The sequence below is a fragment of the Coptis chinensis genome, chromosome 2, assembly GCF_015680905.1.
Source record: "Coptis chinensis isolate HL-2020 chromosome 2, ASM1568090v1, whole genome shotgun sequence".
In the NCBI taxonomy this organism is placed as follows: domain Eukaryota; kingdom Viridiplantae; phylum Streptophyta; class Magnoliopsida; order Ranunculales; family Ranunculaceae; genus Coptis; species Coptis chinensis.
Window position 1 is genome coordinate 9,629,838 of NC_141457.1, and position 22,122 is coordinate 9,651,959.

The 22,122-nt window shown below is 36.6% G+C and overlaps 1 protein-coding gene and 1 long non-coding RNA gene across 3 annotated transcripts; one reads left to right on the forward strand and one right to left on the reverse strand.

Moving 5' to 3' along the window:
- The first annotated feature begins 3,223 nt into the window (after positions 1-3,223).
- LOC147514764 (uncharacterized) lies at positions 3,224-4,726 on the forward strand. The gene is made up of 2 exons (XM_086592681.1): positions 3,224-3,505; positions 4,625-4,726. The coding sequence occupies exons 1-2, from the start codon at positions 3,224-3,226 to the stop codon at positions 4,724-4,726; spliced, it is 384 nt and encodes a 127-aa protein (XP_086448807.1).
- Positions 4,727-10,917: 6,191 nt separating this feature from the next.
- On the reverse strand, positions 10,918-16,586 carry LOC147514765 (uncharacterized). 2 transcript variants are annotated; one of them, XR_015209653.1, is made up of 3 exons: positions 16,070-16,239; positions 12,747-14,259; positions 10,918-11,926 (listed from the first exon to the last, which is right to left on the reverse strand). It is a non-coding gene; the product is annotated as an uncharacterized LOC147514765 (long non-coding RNA). The 2 variants fall into 2 exon arrangements; XR_015209652.1 differs by lacking the exon at positions 10,918-11,926 and having other exon boundaries at positions 13,501-14,259; positions 16,070-16,586.
- Between the last annotated feature and the right edge of the window lie 5,536 nt (positions 16,587-22,122).

The following is a 22,122-nucleotide window of genomic DNA, read 5'->3' on the forward strand; positions in this document are numbered from 1 at the left end:
TTACCGCACACGGCCAATGCTCGAGCCATAGTTCTGTTGAAAGGGCTTCTTTGGGAGTGTAGCAGTGGGGCATTTATCTTGTTATTGCCCTACCAAGGGTAATCAGCTGAAACGAGCACCGGCACCAGCACTCGTGCTAGAGCCTATCAGGTATGCGGGACACAGGAATGTTGAAGGTACCTTTAGTTCATCTCGGTTTACATTCGAGTTTTGTTTGATTCAGTGCTTCACATTCCTTTATATCTCGTCGGTATGTTGTTGAGAAAGAAAGTTTTAAAACTACCCTTTTATCTAAGCCCTTGTGTGTTGAGACACCGTTAGGAGGTTCTCGTTACCTTATATGACGAGTGCAAAGGTTTTAAGTTGTGTTTCTTAGGCCGTGTGTCTTTATGGTAGACTTGATCGTGTTGGGGTTTGAGGGTTTCCATTTCATACTTGGTATGGACCGGTTGACACGTTATCATGTTACCTTGGATTGTGCAAGGAGGGAGGTTATAGTGAATACACCGGCATGCCAAGGTTGATTCACACCGTGTTAGTAAGGAGGACTTCGGTGATGTCTAGCTTCACATGCTCTATAGAGATACCCACGAGGGATATTAGCGATGTGGAAGTAGTGAGAGACTTCGAGGATGTTTTTCGGAGATTCGGGGTTGCCACCCAAGGGAGGTGGAGTTTCAGTATAGACTTGTTACCGGGGACCGCACGGTTTCAAAGTCGAAACTTTACGGGTTGGCACCTAAGCTATTGGGCCGAAATGAAAGTGCAAGTCGAGGAATTACTCGGGAAGGGGTAAGAGTTTAATGTTTACTTGATTTTGTTTTGGCTTAACCATATCTTTTGAGTATATGGGTTTGAATCTTTTAAGGTGTGTATGACCGGGTTCATACGACCGAAAGCAACTCACCATGGGGTGCTGCTTCGCTATTTTGTTTCCAAGAAGGATGGTACTTTGAGGATGTGTATTGACTTGAGGATTTGAACCCGGTGACTATAAAAATATGTATCCGCTTCCTAGGATTGATGATTTGTTGGACCCGGTTGAAAGGGGCTAAGATATTTTCAAAGTTTGATTTAAGGACCGGTTATTACCGGATGGGAGTTGAAGAAAGAGTATTCCTTTGATCGCATTTAGGACTCGGTATGGGTTGTATGAGTTTTACGTGATGCCTTTTGGGTTGTGAATGCACTGCATTCTTTATGGACTGATGAATCGTATATTCAGGCCCTTTTGGATAAATTTGTGATTGTTTTCATTGATGACATTTTAGTGTATTCACAAAACACAGAAGAACATAAGATGCATTTGAAGATAGTAATGCAGACGTTCAGAGAACATAAGTTGTATGCTAAGTTTAGCAAGTGCCATTTTTGGGAAGAAGAAATTCGTTTCTTGGGACATGTGGTATCTAGTGAAGGGATTGTTGTAGACCCTGAGAAGGTTGCTGCAGTGAAAGAATGGAAACAACCAACCACTGTTACAGAGATTAGAAGTTTCTTGGGGTTAGCTGGATATTATCGGAGATTTATTGAGAAGTTCTCACTTATTGCAGCTCCGCTCACCAAGTTAACTAGGAAAGATGTGAAGTTTATGTGGACTAATGATTGTGAGAAAGCTTTCCTAGAATTGAAACAGAGGTTGACTACAGCTCCAATTCTAGTAATCCCGACTAGAGGCGGAAAGCTAGTGGTTTTACTGGATGCTAGTGGAACCGGTTTGGGTTGTGTGTTAATGCAAGACCGAGAAGGTTGTGTCGTATGCTTCACGGCAGTTGAAGATACATGAGAGAGCGTTATCCTACTCATGACACGGAGTTAGCTGCAGTGGTTTTGCTTTGAAGGTGTGGAGACATTATTTATATGGTGAGAAGTTCGAGCTTTACACGGATCACAAGAGTTTGAAGTATCTTTATTCACGTAGGAATTGAATATGAGGCAATGCCAGAGATGGATGGAGTTCATAAGTAGTTATGACTTGAGATTCATATCACCCGAGCAAGGGCAATGTAGTTCATGGATGCACTTAGTCGATTGCACGGTGTTTTGACCACTCTTATGGTGCAAGAGTGGAACAGTTTTAGAGACTATATCGACTTATGATGTCCGGACTACACCGATCTGAGATGAGGGGTATATATGCAGTTTGGAGGTTAGGCGGTGATATTCATGAGTGATTGCCATGCGGCATAGAGACCGATTTCTTTTGAGTCGGTTGGATGATCCGGTCATTGATATTTTAGATGATTGTCCGTCGATTAGGCGTGGATTACGATGGAGGATTGAGATTTCATGAGAGATTATGTGTACGGATGATCTGCGAGTTAAAGAAGGAAATATTATATGAAGCTCATCGTTCTCGGTTTACAATTCATCCTGGAGGAACGAAGATGTACCAAGACTTGAAGAGGACCTTTTGGTGGGAAGGAATGAAAAGAGATGTCGGCGAATATATTTCTCAGTGTTTAACTTGTCAGCAGGTTAAAGCAGAGCATCGAGGCCTTTCCTTACGGATTATTGCAGCCATTAGAGATACCGATGTGGAAATGGGAGCACATTTCTATGGATTTCATTGATGGCTTGCCTAAGTCTCGGAGAGGTAATGAATCTATTTGGGTTATTGTTGATCGTCTAACGAAATCTGCTCATTTCATTCCTATTGACGTGCATAGAAATACAGATAAGTTAGTTTCCTTGTACATTCGAGAAGTGGTCAGATTACATGGGATTCTAGTGAGTATTGTTTCAGATCGAGATCCTTTGTTCACTTCCGAGTTTTGGAAGAGTTTTCAGCGTGCTATGGGCACTAGTTTGGCGATGAGTACTGCTTATCATCCTCAGACAGATGGACAGACGGAGAGGGTGAATCAGATATTAGAAGATATGTTACGCTCTTGTGTAATGGATTTTGGTGGAGGATGGGAGGAACATTTATCTTTGGTGGAGTTTGCATATAATAACAGTTTCCAGTCGAGCATTGGTATGGCACCCTTTGAGGCTTTGTATGGGCGTCCATGTCGATCACCTACTTGTTGGGCAGATGTGGGAGACCGAGTATTGCTTGGGCCTGAGATAGTGAGAGAGACATCTGAGCAGATTAAAGTCATTAGAAAAGATTAAGGCGACCTGCAGTAGGCGAAAAAGTTATGCAGATTTGAAGAGGAAACGGGTAAAGTTTTCTGTAGGCGATTTTGTGTTTTTGAAGGTTTCCCCTATGAGAGGAGTTATGAGGTTTGGCATGAAAGGAAAGTTGAATCCACGATATATTGGACCATACGAGATAGTAGCCTCCGTTGGTAGTTTGGCGTATCGTCTTGCTTTTCCGCCTAACTTAGCGATGATTCACGATGTCTTCCACGTGTCTATGCTACGGAAATGTGTGAAAGATCCTACTGAGGTTGTTCAGCCAGCAGAGCTAGAGTTGAACGATGATGTAACTTTTACAGTGAGGCCTATCATGATAGTAGATAGGGATGTGAAACACCTTAGAAGGAGGATTGTAAACTTGGTAAAAGTGCAGTGGAGTGAAAGGGAAAATGACGTGACCTGGGAACTTGAAGATAAGATAAGGCAGATGCACCCTGAGCTCTTCTCTGACACTCTACTTTGAATCTCGGGACGAGATCCTTTTAAGGTGTGTATATTATAACACCCCGTCTTTTAATTGCTTTTCCTATAATAATATTAATAGTAATAATAATAATAATAAGGTAAACAGTTAAAACAAAAATAGGATATCCAGTAGTTCGGAAAAAAAGCCCGTAAGCAAGTAGATAGGTTTAAAACCCTTGTTTTACGGGGAGGTTTTAAGAAACTAGAAAATAAGGGTTTCTCACGTAGAGTTTTTAGAAAAAAACAAAAAGGGAGAGTTTTACAGAAGGGAAAAAAAAAAGAGGGGGGTTTGAACAAGAAAGATCGTCCAGTTTCGCGCGACAGTCGACTTCGGGGGTTTTCTGCGTACGGAAAGCTGATCGGTTTTAAACTGTGAGTAGATCTTTTATCTTCCACTGAATCCATATTTGTAAGTCTGTTTAAAAACTTTAATGTCTTATATCTGCAAATCTGTAAATTTCTTTCTGTTCAATTATTCGTCAATGTTATTCTACTTACTGTTTATTCTACCTACTGTTCGTTAGTTTGCTGCTGTCTTAGTCTGGGTACTGTGTAAACAAACTTACGAAATAAAAAGATGATTTTGAATCAAATTTTAATTATCGATATACGTTGGATATAAGCTTGTTCTGTTGGAGTTTGGGTAAGCCGATTTTATTGGGTTTTGGGTTGAGGTGTTGATGTAGATCAAGTTGATATGGATTTTTGTTTGAATTGGAGATTGGAACGGTTAGGTGATAAATGGTTGAGTTTGGGTTGTTGGTGTCGCGAGGTGGGCTGCTGAAGCTCCGGAGGAGCTTCAATGGCGACCAAATCAGCACCACACCGTCTTGCGTCTTGATTGTATGGACTAGTGTTTTGATTAGATTTGGTTGTGAGGTTATGTTGTGGGGTTGAGGTGGATTGTTGGTGGTTGATTGGGGGCTGGAGAGAGGGTGATTGAAGCTTGAATAAACCTTTAATGGCGTCGTTCGAATTTTCTTCAGTATAACATAATCATGATTTGATGGTATAGGTAGGTGGGGGTTTTTGTGAGGATCAAAACCGCTGGTTTTTTTTCTCTGTCATGGATGGCCGGTGGTGGCCGTTGTGGTGGTCAGTGGTGGCTGGAGAATGAAGGAATGAAGGAGATGAACAGTAGCAAAAAACGATTTTGGGCTTGGGCCAAAATCGTGGGCTAATATCTTTTTATTTTTTGATTTTAAAAAGTTGACTTTTAAGATTAGACTATGGGCCTTAGGATTTGGGCTTTTGGGTTTTTGGAGTTTAGGCCGGGTTGACCAATGTTATTTGTTGACCCGAGTTGGATTGTTGACTTTGACCAGGGTTGATTTTGACCAGTTGACCCAAAATTTGACTTTTACCTAAAATTATGATTCGGTCTAATAGGATAAGTCTAGGACTATTAACGTGTTTGATTTTAGGCTAAGACCTTTATAAATATACTTGTGTACGTGTATTTACTGTTTTGTGATTTTTTTCAGTCTTTTACGATACACAACGTTATAACACTTATACATTCATGAAATTAATAACGCGTAAACCAAAAATAATTGAATCAAGATATTCCTACGTTCTCTGAAATAATCTATGCAATACAGTACAATAATGCGTAAACAAAACTTACCGTACCCTTTTAGAACTCTCCACGCCTCAAGTTTTGGAATTGAGTTTTATGACTGATGATGTCATATGTAGGTGGGCATTTATTGAATGTCTTTATAAATGGCCCGTTAGTGTTATATAAGGGTATTCATTGAAGGTGTCATGAATGACCCGGTATTCATTGAATGTGCCATGAATGACCGTTTGTAGTAGTAGGCCCCCTAAAAGAGGAACTAAGGTATTAGCCTTGCGGGTTAGTTGTATTCCTTGAATGTACGGGAATGTAGGATTGGGTATTCCTTGAATGTGGCGGGAATGACCCGGGGCATTCATTGAATGTGCCATGAATGGCCCGGATTAGTGATATGATAGGTATTCTTTGAATGTGGCGGGGGATGACCTAAGGTATTCATTGAATGTGCCATGAATGACCGAGTTTTGTGCCCAAAAGAGGTCGTGAAATATGTGTATGAAAGCCCGAGATGGCTATGATATTGTGGTATTCGGTGGGGAGAGTGGCACAGGAATGTGTGATTTGGCAAATGTATGGAGTGCAAATCGTGGAGTAGGTACTAAAAAGGGTGGGTGTATAAGAAAAGTAATTGATTAATTGATAAGAGAAATGGATTTGTTTATCTGAGTGTGCTTGGGTTTACCTTTGAATACATATAGAATATCTACATATGTTATATATACAAGTTCTAACTTTCTTTTCTGCGGGGAGGGTAGGACTTAATAATATTTTGTCTTGAGGGCCGGTCCTACCCTTATCTGTGTGGACATCGGTAAGTGTAATTCAATTATTTAGATATTAAAAGGAGTTATTAGAATGAGTTAATAAAATGGAAGTTTTGCTTGGGAAGAAACTATGCGGTTGAGATGACGGAACTACACATGCTTCCAAGCCGAGAATGATTAGGTTATGATAGATTTAAAGTGTTAGTTGGATAAGTAAAGTTTGAAATGTTTATATGTATTTAGTCTACTCATACCAGCAAATTCAATTTGCTAACCCATGTTTGCTTTGTTTTGGCAACGTGGGTGTGCTCTGGGGAACATAGGTGGAAGGCAGTGGAATCGCGGCGTGTGATTGGGATTAGTGCGGAGCGATCCGTTAGTTTTCTTTTAGGTCTGATTCTTTATTGGAAGGATGTAATAACGTAGTTTACCTTTTTCATGGCATGAGAACATGGTAGTGAGGAATTTTATTCTGAGAGTTTGTTTGATATTTTATTTGGAAGGATGTTATCTTAATAAAGAAGTTGTGGATAATTATTGGGATTATTTTAATTTAAGTTGATTCTTTTATGACATGGTGTTAGGGTTACGTATGTGTAGTATCTCCTGTCATAGTCTGGGTTCCTAAACAAGTGAACCTAGTGATGTTTGAGATTTTATATTTCAAATATTCACTTTGTTATTGTTTAGAAATTTGGGCTGTGATAGATAGCGAGGAGAAAGTTTTTGGTGTATCTAGACTATAAGCATAAGCAACTGATGACTGATTTTTGGGCAGGTGCCGACTAGCAAAGTCGGTAAAATCTTTGGGTGATGATACCAGAGGTCTGGGGCTCGAACCCCGCTAGCAATATTAAAGAGTTACTGATTTCATTTAAAACAAGCTTACCAACCAAAAAAAAATGACTGATTTTTGGCGAGCTGATAACTCAAATTCCTTCTCAAGCCCTCCCTGCCAAGGGTGGATGCAGGATTCTCCACCAGGGGGGCTACTAGCACTAATTTACATTTTTTTTTTCTTTTCTTTTTGGGGTATAAATTGAATAGTAACCACTAATTATTATTTTTTAGTAAAGGGGGGCTATAGCCTGGTCAGCCAACTCCTAGATCCGCCCCCTACAATAATCTTGCCATAATAAGTTTCCGCCAAAACATGTTGTACGTGGTTTATAGGGGGCGGTAGAGAACTTAGATCAAAATCAAGAAGAAGTAGATGTAGTTCGGCGGTGACACTGTCAAATACATCCCCCATTGGCATAGCATTGCGGTATCTAAGAATGTGGTTATGGAGCTCCTCAGTCCGAGTCCGCGAGGCTATAAAGGAAAATTTGCACACTTCAACTATGCAACAGATACCAATACCACCGAGATAGAGAGGGAGGGTCTACAAATGCCACTAAAGCTCACCAAATTCGGGGCCACTAGAGACCACAATGCCTTGCGGAGTAGAAAACGAAATAGGGTCTAGTTTCCGATTTCCCGTTGATTATTTTTTTAGATTAGTTCAATGCAGTTGCATACTTGCATCTAGTTTTCGATTCTCGTTAATTATTTTTTAGGTTAGTTTAGTGCAATTGCATCAAGTTTCCGATTTTTCTTTAATTATTTTTTAGGGTTAATTCAAAGAATTTGCACCCAGTTTTCGATTTTCCATTAACTATTATTTGAGGTTAATTCAATGTATTTGTATCTAGTTTTCAATTTCCCGTTAATTAATTATTCTTTGTGGTTAGTTTAACACATTAGTATTCCATTTCCGATTTCTCATTAATTATTTTTCGAGGTTTGTTCGTTCCATTTGCATTAGGTTTATGATTTCTCGTTAATTATTCTTTGAGGTTAGTTCGTTGTGTTTGCATCCAGTATCTAATTTCCCATTAATTATTCTTTGAGATTAGTTTAATGCATTTGCATTCAGTCACGATTTCTAGGTTAATTATTATTCTCTAAGATTAGTACAATGCAGTTGTATCCCATTTTTAATTTTCTGTTAATTATTCTTTGAGGTTAGTTCAATGCACTTGCATTCAGTTTCTGATATCCTATTAATTATTCTTTGAGGTTAGGTCAATGCATTTGCATTCAGTTTCCGATTTCTCATTAATTGCTATTTGTGGCTAGTTCGATGCATTTGCATCCAGTTTTCGATTTCACGCTAGCTCTATGCAAGGAAAAAAAAAGGTTAGTTTCATACAGTTTCATCAAATTTCTGATTTCCCGCTAATTATTCTTTAAGAAATATGATTTCCCGTTAATTTTTTTTTAGGTTAATTCAATGCATTTGCATCCAGTTTTGTTTTCCTGTAAATTATTATTCGAGGTTAGTTCAATGCATTTGCATCCAATTTTCGACTTTCTTTGAGGTTAGTTTGATGCACTTACATCTAGTTTCCGATTTCCCATAGATTATTTTTTAAGGTTAGTTCAATGCATTTGCGTCCAAACCGATTTTTTGTTAATTATTTTTTTAGCTTAGTTCAGTACAGTTGCGTCTAGTTTCAGATTTTCCGTTATTTATTATTTGAGGTTAGTTCAATGCAGTTGCATTCAGTTTCGAATTTCCCGCTATATATTCTTTGTGGTTAGTTTAATGCATTTGCATCTAGTTTTTTTTTATTTCTCGTTAATTATTATTTGAGGTTAGTTCCATGCAAAAAAAAAATGTTAGTTTCATGCAATTTCATCTAATTACTGATTCCCTTTAATTATTCTTTGAGGTTAGTTCAATACATTTGCGACCAGATCGAACTCGATTTCCAATTAATTATTTTTAGATATTAGTTCAATGCATTTGCATCCAGTTTTCGATTTCACGTTAATTATTTTTTTAGATTAGTTAAATGCATTTGCATCCAATTTTCGATTGCCCGATAAATATTATTTAAAGTTAGTTCAATGCAATGACATCTAGTTTTCGATTTCCCTTTAATTATTCTTTGAGGTTAATTCAAGGGGTATTTAGACTTTGGTCCTAACTATAGTTGGTTTATTAGGGTTTGATCCAGAAAAGCTTGAATATTAGGGTTTAGTCCTAGTTTTGGTTTTTGACCGCCAGTCAACTGAGTTGATTGTAGTCAATCAGCTTGTATTTTCAAAATGACAATAATACCCTCGCGTGCAATAACACGTGCTTCTATTTTATCAAATTTATTCAACACGTGTCAACTATACAGATTTAGCCAACTATACGATTCGACCCATTACAGAAAAAAAATAAATAAAAAAAAAAATCCAAATTCAGAATGATAAAGTAAATTGATCGGCATTTGGTCTGAGGGGGAAGAAAGAAAGAGAGACGGAGATGGGTCGGAAGAGTAAAGCGTTAAAAAGGAAAAAAGCACAACTCGAGCTTGTTGAGAAGGATACAACCTCTTTATCAGGAAATCCTCTTGTCGAGAAGGATACTACTGCTGATGATGATGTGAACAAGGATTTATATTTATATGTTTGTTTCAAAACAAAGCCAGATCAATTTGTTTGGTTCCGAACTGATCCAGCTGATGATAATGGCTCGAAAATAAAACTAGGTGTTCTTGAAAGAGACACTCTCATTCCTGTTTCTGAAATGCTGGATCCTCAACTCCCAAAAATTTTTGCCTCTGCCGCATACGGGTCTAGAATATTTCTATTTGGAGGTTATACAAGTAAGGATAATTATTACACTGGTACAAAGGATGATGTCCATTTATGTGACACTACTGATTCTGTGGTTTGGGTGAAAAGTCGGAGTCAGATGGTTCATGAGAGAGTTGATTCTCAAGCAGTAACTGTTGGTAACAAGATATATGTATTTGCATCTGATATGGAATGTGACCAATTCCAAACCCTTGGGATGAGGTATACGACGTTCATTCTGGTGAATGGTCCCCACTTCCTCAACCTCCGGATGTGCTAATCCAAGATGAATGTATTATCCAAGGTATTGCAGTTGTTGATCACGAAAGAAAGATTATAATTAATACAACCAATGGATTTATCTCTTTCAGTATTCACCTGTATTCTTGAGATGCGCAAATTTAAGATGTGACGGCCACATCGAAAGTCGAAGTCAGATGTCGACACGTATCGAATAAATTTGATAAAATAGAAGCACGTGAGGGGTATTATTGTCATTTCAAAAATACAAACTGATTGACCACAGTCAACTCATTTGACTGGCGGTCAAAAACCAAAACTAGAACTAAACCCTAATAAACCAACTATGGTTAGGACCAAAGTCTAAATATTCCTTAATTCAATGCATTTGCATATAGATTCCGAGTTCTCATTAATTATTTTTTTAGGTTAGTTAAATGTAGTTGCTTCAAGTTTCCAATTTTTAGTTAATTATTCTTTGATGTTAGTTCAATGTGTTTGCTTATAGTTTTTGATTTCCCGTTAATTGTTCTCTAAGGTTAGTTTGTTGCGTTTGCATCCAGTTTTTAATTTTTCATTAATTAAGTTAGTTCAATGCAGTTGCATCCAGTTTCCGATTTCCCGTTAATTGTTCTTTGAGGTTAGTTCGTTGCGATTGCATCCAATTTTCGATTTCCCATTAATTAGGTTAGTTCAATGCATTTGCATCCAGTTTTCGATTTCTCATTAATTATTATTTGAGGTTAGTTTAGGTTGGTTCAATGCATTTACATACAATTTCCAATTTCTCATTAATTATTTTTTGAGGTTCACTACAATTCCATCAAGTTTCCAATTTTATGTTAATTATACTTTGAGGTCACATAGTTCAATGCATTTGCATCCAGTTTCCGATTTTCCGTTAATATTTTTTTTAGGTTACTTCAGTGTAGTTGCATCTAGTTTTTGATTTTCTGTGTATTTTTCTTTGATATTAGTTTAATGCATTTGAATCCATTTTCTAATTTTCACTTAATTATTTTTTGAGGTTAGTTCAATGTCTCGCATCACAAATCTTAATATGATTAAAACCTTGTAAGTAAACCACTCCAAATAAATCAAACCCCTTTGTAATAAGAGACTTCTTAGAAGCTCGAAATTTTTTGTGGTTATACATGGACTCTAAAATAGTAATAAGTGTCATAGCTCTAGGCTCTAGCCATAATCTCCTCATGTGTTTTGCTAATAAGAATTATACTAATGGTGACATGAAACCTCCCCAACTTAACAACGTCAACTTCTGCACATTAGCACTCAGTCCCCGATTCTTAAATACCTTCTGAGATAGTTGATTCTGCTCCAAAGCTTTTTCGTTTCCCCGATTCTTATCTACAACTTTAAGAAGACGCCTAAATAGACAACCCTCAACTGAATTATCATCTCCTTATTGAGCTTTATGTATTTCCAATGCATATAAACAATGTGGCAAAACCTCTTTATTAATCAACAATACAACATAAACGTGTGTTTTTATTATTCAATAGCTTCGGCTAATTTCCTATCAAGCACACTAAGCTCGCTACTTGCAATAACTGAAGTCGTGGTATTTGTTTAAGCTGCTAGCTCATGCTGAAGTAAGTCAATGGCTGGTTCTGATTCTAACTTTGACAATATATTGTTAGCCCTATTTAGATATCCTAAACTATCATTAAACCTGTTCAAACCATAGCAAGCAAATCCCATCAAATGTAAAGTTTAGAACTATTATGTGTAAAGACAACAAACATGAATTATTTTCACTATTAATTGAAGTTTAGAACCAAATTATGTGTACTTGTGATGCCTTCTATAAGAAGAGAATACCAACATCTAGTGCTAAAAATCTCAAGCCCGAAGAGAAAATAAGGCGTGGAATGCTCTAATTATTTCTAGCTATGATCAAAACGGTTTTTTTGAGGATAGCATACAACTCCTACAGGACATGAAGCATGTCGGGTTAAACGCAGATGTAGTTACATATAGTGGGGTTGTTTCTTCTCTTGCTCAATATACTTGTCTAGTGATGCCATGAGCATTTTCATTGACATGTTGGATCTGGGCTTGAAGCCGAATGTCGTCGTAACCTTAGCAAGTGTCCTCCCTACCAGCAATATCTTTAGTGTAGCTTGATAATTGTAAAGAAATTATACAAAAATCCATGGCTACTCTTATAGGAATATATTGGATTCTGAAAGAAGGATTAGAAATACTCTTGTATCTGTTTACACCAAATGTGATTCAATTCAATATGTTGTTTCTGTCTTCCAAGATACTATGTACCGAGATGTGATTTCCTGGAGCTCAATGGTTGTAGGATACGTTAAGAATGACTATTTTTAAGAAGCACATAGAACATTCAGGGCGGTGATTATTCATGAAATTCAACCAAATCCTATCTCTGTGATAAACATTATTTCATAAAAGCAATCAGTAGAAAAGTTCTTACTTGCTACTTTTGTTGTGGGACATGCCTTCTCTTAAATCTACTGATGAAGATTATACAGTTCCATGAGTTCTTTCAAATCATATTCTCTTACAAGGGCCTTAAACATAGGATACCCTAGCTTAGAAAATATCTCTTTCAGTTTTGAAAAGTACTTTGCTGCTTGCCTTTGTAAAAAAAAAAGGAGATGCGCTCTTAACTTTGACAACTTAACCATCTTGAAAATCAAGGAAAGAAAAAGTGTATAAACATCCCTCCCAAACTTGGAAATTTCTTATTTGTCTGATTTTATCTTATTTGTCTCCTATTTTTTTCATAATTAGCCAAATAGTTTTACTAATATTGGTGACCCTGTGAAGGCTAAAAAAGTAGAGCCAAGAGGGTGCAGCTATAATATTCTAAAGATTATGTAAAGTAAATTATCAATTCTAAGAAGGCTCATGTGGGAAAATTCAGAACAAATGAAGAGAAAACAAACCTGGCTTGCGACTTGTATTCTATATTTTGTTCATGATCCAATCTTTTGGCAAAAATCTTAAGTTGAATGTTCAATCCATTCTATTCTCAAGTATCTTTTCGCGGATTCGGAACAAATGAGAATAAGATGAAGGTGCTGCAATGAACCTATAATACAGAACGAAGCTAGTTATGAGAAACTAAAAGTTTAGACCTAGCCAACCTTCGTAGTCAACAAGAAATCAAAACTGGGCCCTTCAATATCCTAGCAAGTAGCACCCTTCCATCCGCTTGCACCAACTGATTTGAAATATCAAGGATCAAATACGTCAACATACAAGTTCGAATAGAAAAAGTACCACCACACCATCATTTGGATCAAAATATGGTTTTGAGTAATTCTATCGAAAATGCATACAGCACTCAGTAGTACCACCAGATAACTTACCGATGTAAACAGATGCCTCGGTATCCAAAATTAATGTTAATAATCATCTTACCATTGTTTTTATACTCGTAAACAAGTTAGGATTCTGATATGTTAATAACACATTTCCAATGCTTCTTACAAGAATGAGAACGTCGATACCTATTAGCTTATAAGATATCTCATTAACGCTTACAAATAATTGATCACAGCAACAGCGTCCGACTTTGTATCTGCAAGTGAAACTCACAAATGTTTTCGTTGGGTCTACCATACACAGGCAAAGGAAAACATATTCAAGAATATAGTAAACCACTTTAAGTACAAGAAAAACTGAAGAAATGGAAGATAACCCACAACTAGTATTTTGTCATACAATTATACTGGGAAAATTGCAATTTGTCCTTGTTATGGTAAGGTATTTTATATAATTGAATGTGCGACATACTCATAATTCTTGGTCGTTCCCTTATTTGTTACCCACATAGCCTTATCTTTAAGTAGACGTCGTACACACATATATACACTTGATTGAAGACGCCTCATCACTTGGCCATTTCACCAGAAACGAAGGCAAAAATGCAACCAAAGAAAAAGTTTTCAACTGCCTATAACACTAAGGATAATGTGACCATACTCCTACTTACTAAAAAGATGCAAAAGTAAGATCATTTATGATACACATCTCCTTGAAACAGTGACCTTTGGCTATCCAAGAACCAAGCATCATAGACACCATCTCTATTGGCCATCCTATATATATCAGCAACCATATATAGGAGTTAAATTTAGCAAATACGGCCTCTGGACTTTCAATATTACTAAGATCAAAATACTAATTGTGCACACTTGATTTGGCACCTGCTTTGGCCAACGAAAGAACCTATTCAAGGTACGCACTAGAAATCTCTGCGTTGCCTTTTGCCACATTCTTTCTCATATTGTAACAGATCGCAGATTGAACCACCAATGTTCTGCACCAACATCTTAGTTAACCTAGGATTCCATGAATTTATGAGGCTCTCTTCATGTGCCCAGCCCACTCAAGTGGGCTTGCATTGCTCATTCCTTCCGCCTGGGTATAGATGAACGAATGCTTTCTATTTCCCTGAAACAGAAAAAGTGCTAATTTCAAAAAGGGAGCAGAACAAAAAAGGATTTAAAAACCATTAGTTTGTTTCACATTAGTCCATTTTGGGAATAGGATTTTGTAAAACATAAACGAAGAGGCTACATCAGCATAAAATGTTTACTGTCCATGGATAAAATGTTTTACAACAACTGGTGGATACAAGTTGATAGGAAACCACTCAAAATAGAAAACTCTTCGAGTGGCAACGACATCTTCCGTGCATGTCCAGCTAGAAACATAATGCGAAGGAGCCTGACAACATTATTAGAGCTACCTTAATTACTTCTCTTTATGCCCTAAATTTGCAAATGGTAGCTTAGAAATTTGGATATCTCAATGTGCAATAGGGTGCCTCAGGAGCTGGAATCTGATTTTCGGAAACCTAGCCTTCCAATCTTGGAAACTTGACGGTAAATTAATCTCAGAATATCAAAACCAAAAGACTATCCGTTTGAGATCAACAAAAAATCTGACGAGATGACCATAACCCCTTAAGATCACTTGCATATGCCAGTGTTTGTTTCACATATAACCTGAGTCTGAAGGAGTGGGTGAAACTCAAAAAAAATACTCAATAGCATGATGGGCAATAATTTCCCGCTCTGACCAATGTACTTACGTACCGACGAGAAAAAATTGCATGCTAGAAGTCTAGTTGAATATACAAATTATAAGTACAATAAGATGGAAACATGAAAATCTTTTGATTTACATGCATGAAACAGTTCAAATCTTCCTTGTCTTCCTCCCTAACAATTGAACTACTATGTTGAAGAGCCTTGGAATTGGAAACCTATGAGGTTAACCATAACCAGAACAAAACATTTCGATATTGGAGACCATTATAAGACATAAACTAAAAAAAAGAAACAAAGAAAGAACATTTAATAGAAGTAAAGGCAAAGAAACAGAGCGTGATGAGCATATGTATAAGCACTCCTCCAAGAATAGATGTGAGTTTCTCCCTTCCAATCTTGTTAGTTAGAAATTCCATCTCTCGCTCTCTCTCCTCGCAGTTACTATCTGATCTTACTTTTGTTTGCCCATCTAGAAATCAGTTTGACTATGCATTGGTCTTAAGAAACATGTTGCAAAGTGCGACCAGAAGAACTGAAACTTCAAAGTTGCCAAAGAGTCCAACTTAACATAATTTAACAACTACGTGTTAATGATGTTTTCAACAACATCTTGTCCCAACTAATTACATATTTGACGGCAGTTAAACTATTCGAAAAACTATTGCTGTTTATTATCCTTTATCTCTTATCACGCCTAATTTCTAAGTTTGACAAAGATTTCAGTATATTACAACCATTTTTTATTTCAAAGAGCCAGTTAAAAAGTAAAACAAACCTTCGCACATTTATAAAAACCGCTAAACAACATTACTAACAACATCACCAAAAAATGGTGTAAAATTAAAATGCAAAATCCAAATCCAAAAAAGCATCAAAAGTTAAAACTACTGAAGTTTTAGCTCATTTCAAGACCACACCAGCCAACCCACATATTCATACAATCAAACACATTAAGAGCAAGACAAGCTATATTTAGGGAACAACCAACCAACTACAGTGAATCATCACAAAGAAACAACACAGATAGAAGCTAAATAACCAAATATCCAACCCTCTCAAATTTAATTGGCAAGAACCTCAAAGGAGTAGGAGTGTGAAGACAAACATAGATTAAACACAAGAAATTTCGAAGTGAAAATGAGAAATTATAAGTTTCTAACAAATAGACTTTATATACCAGCTAATAAAAAGAAACGAGAAATTCTTACCAAACCTTAACAATGAAAATGAAGAAAATTAGAAAACGAAGTAGCATGATCTTGTGCATCACGAAAGGAGAAGCACACACTTGATGTGGCAAACAAGATGCCACGTTTTTTGTAAGATAGTGGTATAAACTAAGACCAAATATTAGCCACTATTATTACAAAAACAGTGGTATATAAATTCATACCTACCATGGTATATGTGTCTTTCTGTAGTAGGGGTCCCAGCATAACCACAACCTACTCTAGTAAGGACAACAAATGTTCCTAATATAATAAAAATGATCTGGTTGAACTTTCGTTTCCAACAAAGAGAAAATAGCAATTTTGAGTTGTAGTCCAACTTTATTTACTTCTAAAGCTTTGGGAGGGATATTAATGCCTCCCACATTCCAAATGCAAAATAATGTACTCATTTAAAACAAGAGTTGTTTTTGTTCTTGCCCCCTTGGGCCTTCCTCTTTTCTTCTTCTTACTTGGTTTGTCAGAATCATGTTTTACACAGACATAACTAGTTTTATATACATGTTCAGTGAGTGGAGTACTTACCGACACCGCGTCACCACCTTGGCTTTAGAATGGAGTGTATGTCATATGACCATCACCAGCTTCAATAATGCCCTATTTATCTTTGAAGAAGATATGTTCTGCAACATCTTGTTCATCCCCCAAGGAATCAAGACCATCCTCATCAGCAACAGAATAAGCATTCCCTTGCATGGTAAATTCCCCTTGGTCAGTCAACAACTCAATGTCAGGAGTAATTGGTTCTTCACAGGAATCACAGGCATCAAGGGAAGGGGTGACGTATTCAGCTGAATGGTAGTAACCACTGGTTCTTTGTCAGTGGCAGGTAAGGGGTCCAACTCAATAGTTGGAGATACTACTGGTGTAGTAATTGTTGTCATCAGACCACCAAGAACCATATCTCCATTTACGACGACATATACCATGTCCAGGCAAAGAGACTACATCCTAAAGTGAACCTTCATGCACTACGATACTATTTGAGGGTGTAGTTCCTTCAGATTTTGTCTCAATCCCTAGTCTCAATAGTAGACTCATCGACTAGGAGGATAGGATATATTACACCTTCTTCATCTCTCAGACAACTAGATTCTCCTCGAGCATTTGTATATTTCCTAGGAGTCCATCTCCGTTGTACTTTCCATTTGAACTGATTTTCCTGCTTTGGGGCTTCTTACTATAACCATGTTAGTATCTCCCTTTTGTTTGGGGCACTTTGCATCAGCATCCACAAAGATCTTACAAGCACTACACTGAGAGGGGATCCAAGTGTAGTTTAGCCCAATATCTACATTGATTCCTTTGCCCAGATTGACTGGTTGAGCTAGGGAAAGTAAAATCAATATCCACCTCAATACAAGCTCTTGCATAGGTTAGTCTTTCCCTCTTTGCCGTTGCATCATCCATACATATAGGATTATTACCCAAAATACTAGCAACAAATCCAATACCTTTTCTTCTCCATAACTGTTTTGGGAGGTCCATTTTAACCCAAATGGGGACTCATCTAATTTGACTCCTATGCTGTTCGACAGATTCCGACCATGGTCAAATGAAGAGCACTCCCTGCAATGTATACAGGGCCAAGTTCCACTACCGATAGTTGGTCTTCAAATTTAAAGTAAAACATATCCTTATCCGCCACCATATCAAAGCTACCCTTAATCTTCCATTGCTTGGTCAGTGCATCTTTAACAAGTGGATAAGATCATCTTTTCTCAATGAAGAAACCAACAGCTTAGTCTTTCCTTCTTCAACAATATCAAGTGGAACTTCAGCAATACCATTTGAAATTGAAGGATGGACCTTTTCAAGGTTTGGTCAAAGTTTAGAAGACTTACTCAAACTGAATAAGGAGCTCCATGATCGCCCACCAATAGTTGGAGAAGCAATAGGATTGGTGGCTGCAACCTGATCTATGCTTGAAATACTGTTCTGGCACATAATGTTTGTTCCCATATTATCTGTGAACTACGCTCCTATCGATCTACTAATCTCTACACTATATGATAGCCGGGTTTGTAGGAACCACACTTCTCAACCGAACAATGTATTTCTAATCTCTCAATTTTAAAATTTTAGAACCACCTCCCTACGTTTATTTAAATTACATCTCTCCTATTTATTAATAATTACAATTGGCTCCCTGATCTCTATTAAAATTGAACCACCTCCTTCTTCAATAATTGTAGGATAGTCTTCTTAATTTAAAAGCTAAAATTTATGTATAGGAATTGTATATCTTCCCCATTTTTAGAAAATTGTTTCTCTTTTCTTAGTAAGAGATTCACAAAAAATTGTTTCTCTTTAGTTTTTTTAACAATTTTCATTTTAGTTCTTTACAACTTGGCGAACTGATGCGTAGCACAGAACACATGCTAGTTATTAAAAGTAGTCCAGGAGGAGCAAATTCAGTTGTACGAAAACAATGGCATTCAGTTTTGATTAGGTTTTGATCATCCGTCCGTAATAATAGGAGGGGTTGATTCCTAACAACCTAAAAAATAGTGAAACAATAGTAAATAGAAACTTCTAGTAAATAGAAAGTTTAATACGTAATAGATAAAAAGGTGATCAAATCCGAGTCCTTATTCGAGACGGACTCCTTTAGAGAGACCGCTTTGGATTTGTTCTACTACAGCTTTATTATATAAACTCTGGAGATATCTCATTATTCACCATCGATCTCTTTTTTAGTTATTTGTTTGAGCAGGAAGACTTGGAAAGAAGAAGACTAGACAAAAGGAGGATGCTGAGAAGTCTAGAACGGGAAACCTCTATTCTTCAAGTCAAGGCAAAGATTGAAGCCGAGAGAGGTACTCCCCTTTCTTTTCACAAACTGATTCTTGCTGACATGCTTATGCGGTGGCCACCTAGTCGAAACGACGAGATAACCGAAGCCCGTGATCTGATCAAGAAGCTGGTTGAGGAGATGAAGGCCATGGAAATTCAACCAAGGAAGTTTACTTCACAGTTTCGCATGAAGCAGCAGCCCGCAGATAAAACTGCCGGCAGAAAGATGACAAAACGTACTGCCAAGCGATACAACCATTGAGGGTGGTTTTGTTCTAGGTGGTCTTTGAATATTACATATCAGTGTTATAATGTTTATCTTTCGCATTGTTTTGTTTCTTTGGAACTCAGGTGTGGTACGTGTTTAGTTCCTTTTATTATATACTAGCAAATCAGCCCACCGTTGGCTGGGCTTGTTACATATTTCTTGTTAAATTAGTAATTGTTGGTAATAAATAATAACACACCATCATTAACGATAAGTGATCCTAGTCTTCTTCATTCCTAGTACAAGGTACTGCTTCTTGGACATGGTGTATTGATATTGCTTCATTGCTTGCCTTTAGATTCTTTGGAGTTGTCATGACCGGTACATCATCCATGGTCGGGTCAATTTCCTTTCGGTTGTTAAAAAAACCAATGAGCTGATGTTGGCTCATGGAGTTGTCATGACCGGTAGGCACCATGCATGCATGTAGTGTGCCTGCTAAAAATTCAATATCACTAAATGTAACATAACATAACATTGTAAATTGGAAGCGATTGCAATAAGGGGAATAAAAATGAAAGTATAAATTAAAATAAAGTAATATACCAATTTCAATTGAACTGGCCAATCAACTTGAATTTGCAATGGTACTTGAATGGGCTTAAGGAATGCAGTGAGGATGGGTTACCAACATCTGCATGTCAACTTTGATTCAGAAAGAGTTGTGAATATTGTAAATGAATATGAAGGTACACCATGGTACTGCTTGGATATAATGAAAGCTATTAGGGTGCACAAACTCAGGTTCATTAACTTGGAAGTAAAGCATATCTACCGAGAAAGCAACAGAGCAGCATATTTTGTAGCTATGAGGAGTAAATTGTTAGATTTCAAATAGGTCCTTTAGAAGAAAGACTTTTTGTTATAGTGCATGAGGATGCAAATGGATTCATATACAAAAGCTTTAAGAAATACAGGTTTGGGTCTGGCCTAACCCATAACTTCTTTAAAAAAAAAAAAAACACAAAAACAAAAATAACTTGAATTTGCAATATTTTTTGCTACAAAACTCCTATTATTCGAGCATTAGTGTAATCTATTAGACATTTTACCCACAAATAGATTCCCACTATTTTCCATCGAAAATGTATCAAAGTAAACCGCGCAAAAGAAACCTTTGAAGTACAAACGGAAATCGTCAACTATCCACTTAGTACACCAATTGAAGTACATCAAAATTAAAATAGTCCAAAAGAACATCCCAGTTTTAGTTGATGTGAACAAATCAAAATGACCAAACTGATGAACCATCAACTGAAGCGCAGCTTCGACCCATCGAAGGAACAAATCGGTCTAATTTGCCAAGATACCATCCTGAAATCTTAGCATATAATAACCACTGGTTTGTTAGACAAAAAAAGATAACTAATGCCTCTCTTAGATCATAAAACAATTTGTTTCACATTGCAACCCAGCTCATTCCTAGCAAAACAATCACACTAAAAAGAAACAATCCAATGCAAAATATAAAGGATTTCATTGCAAGTGTTGATGCACCTTTGTCCAATTTTCTTGTGAAGAGTCCTACATGCAGTTTGTTATTGTTAAGTTTAAAGGAGATGACAATGTGTACCTTTAATTCCAAAGTCAACAATTGCTTGGGTGTTTCCTTTGTGTGTGTCAGGGGGTAATAATTAGAATGATGGTACAGATTAAATTATGTGTGTGCATAATCTAATGCCTTTAGACTAATATTGTCAAACAACTGTTAAGCAAGAAACTTACACATGACTATGGAATAGAGAAAAAAATAACACGAACTTTGCTCTCGAAATAGTTAGCTCTAAACATTGACTAAGGTTCCTTCAAACTCCAAATACATTCATACAAATAAATAAATTTAGTTACATAAAAATACTTTGGAGTACATATGTATTCAACACGATATTGGTCACACCAATTGAATAACATTTCGTTGAGGTATCCCATCTCAAAACCAAATCAGGTCTTCCCTCTAGAATTTCTACAGTGCAAAGAGTCAGTGGTAAGCCATCTAAATTCTTGCAAGGGTGCAAGACACTTGTCATTGCAATGTCGTTTTGTCTCTGAAAATTGCTCTCACATCACTTAATTAATATAATCACTTATCCAGTTCAAAAAAGGGTGGGAATATATAAGAAAATCAATTCCTAACACATTTTCCAATACTAATTTCCCCACTCAATAAAGCATTGAACTAAGTGTGTCGATGCAGACTGTAAATACAATAGCATCTCATATCGAACTCACCAAGAGGCTAGAGTAGATTTGTCATCAATTGTATCACAATCTAATAATATGCTTCCTCTCCCACGTACTAAGCAAATTTGTTCTACAAAACCTACACACACAAAAGAATCAACGTCAAATTATGTCATTGCCATCGACTATATCTTTACCTAAATCTCGAAACAACTCTTGGAAAGGAACTTAAATGCTATAAAATATACACTCGCAGAAGCGTTAAAAATTTGTTACTTAGCTATAGGCTGAAACAAATTTTAATTTTTTTTAAAAACAAATAATATAAAGCATTTCTGTTACCTTAATTAGTATCCAACAGTAGAAAGTCTTCATTAAGGATCTTAATTTTTTTCTTAAACTTAATTACTTCCACATTCTTGTAATACGAACAATTTAGAAAGGCCTTGGTAAACTTCTATTGCCATTTCAAGTTGTCCCTATAAGATATTAAAAGATAAAGATATTAAACAAACGAAGGTGGTGTCATTGATATATTTATGAAGGTGGTGGTAGTAGAATGCAAAGAAATTAAAAAAAATAATTCCCAAGGGGCCGGCCAAGATAGTATTCAAAAGAAATTCACTAACACAAAGATTTAAAAATATATCCTATAATTTAACCCACATATATTTGAACAACATAGTAAAAGTCGAAACTTCTAACATTATTACTCAAATCAAGTTGCAAAAGAAGATTTTTTTTTTTTTTTTTTTTTTTTGTATTCATAAAGAATCGGGTCGGTTTC

Excerpts from the sequence above, each read along its gene's own strand:
- LOC147514764 (XM_086592681.1), top strand. The coding sequence starts at position 3,224 with ATGAGGTTTGGCATGAAAGGAAAGTTGAATCCACGATATATTGGACCA. Across the intron at positions 3,506-4,624 it reads GAAGGAGGATTGTAAACTTG|GTAGGTGGGGGTTTTTGTGA; the intron begins GTAAAAGTGCAG and ends TTGATGGTATAG.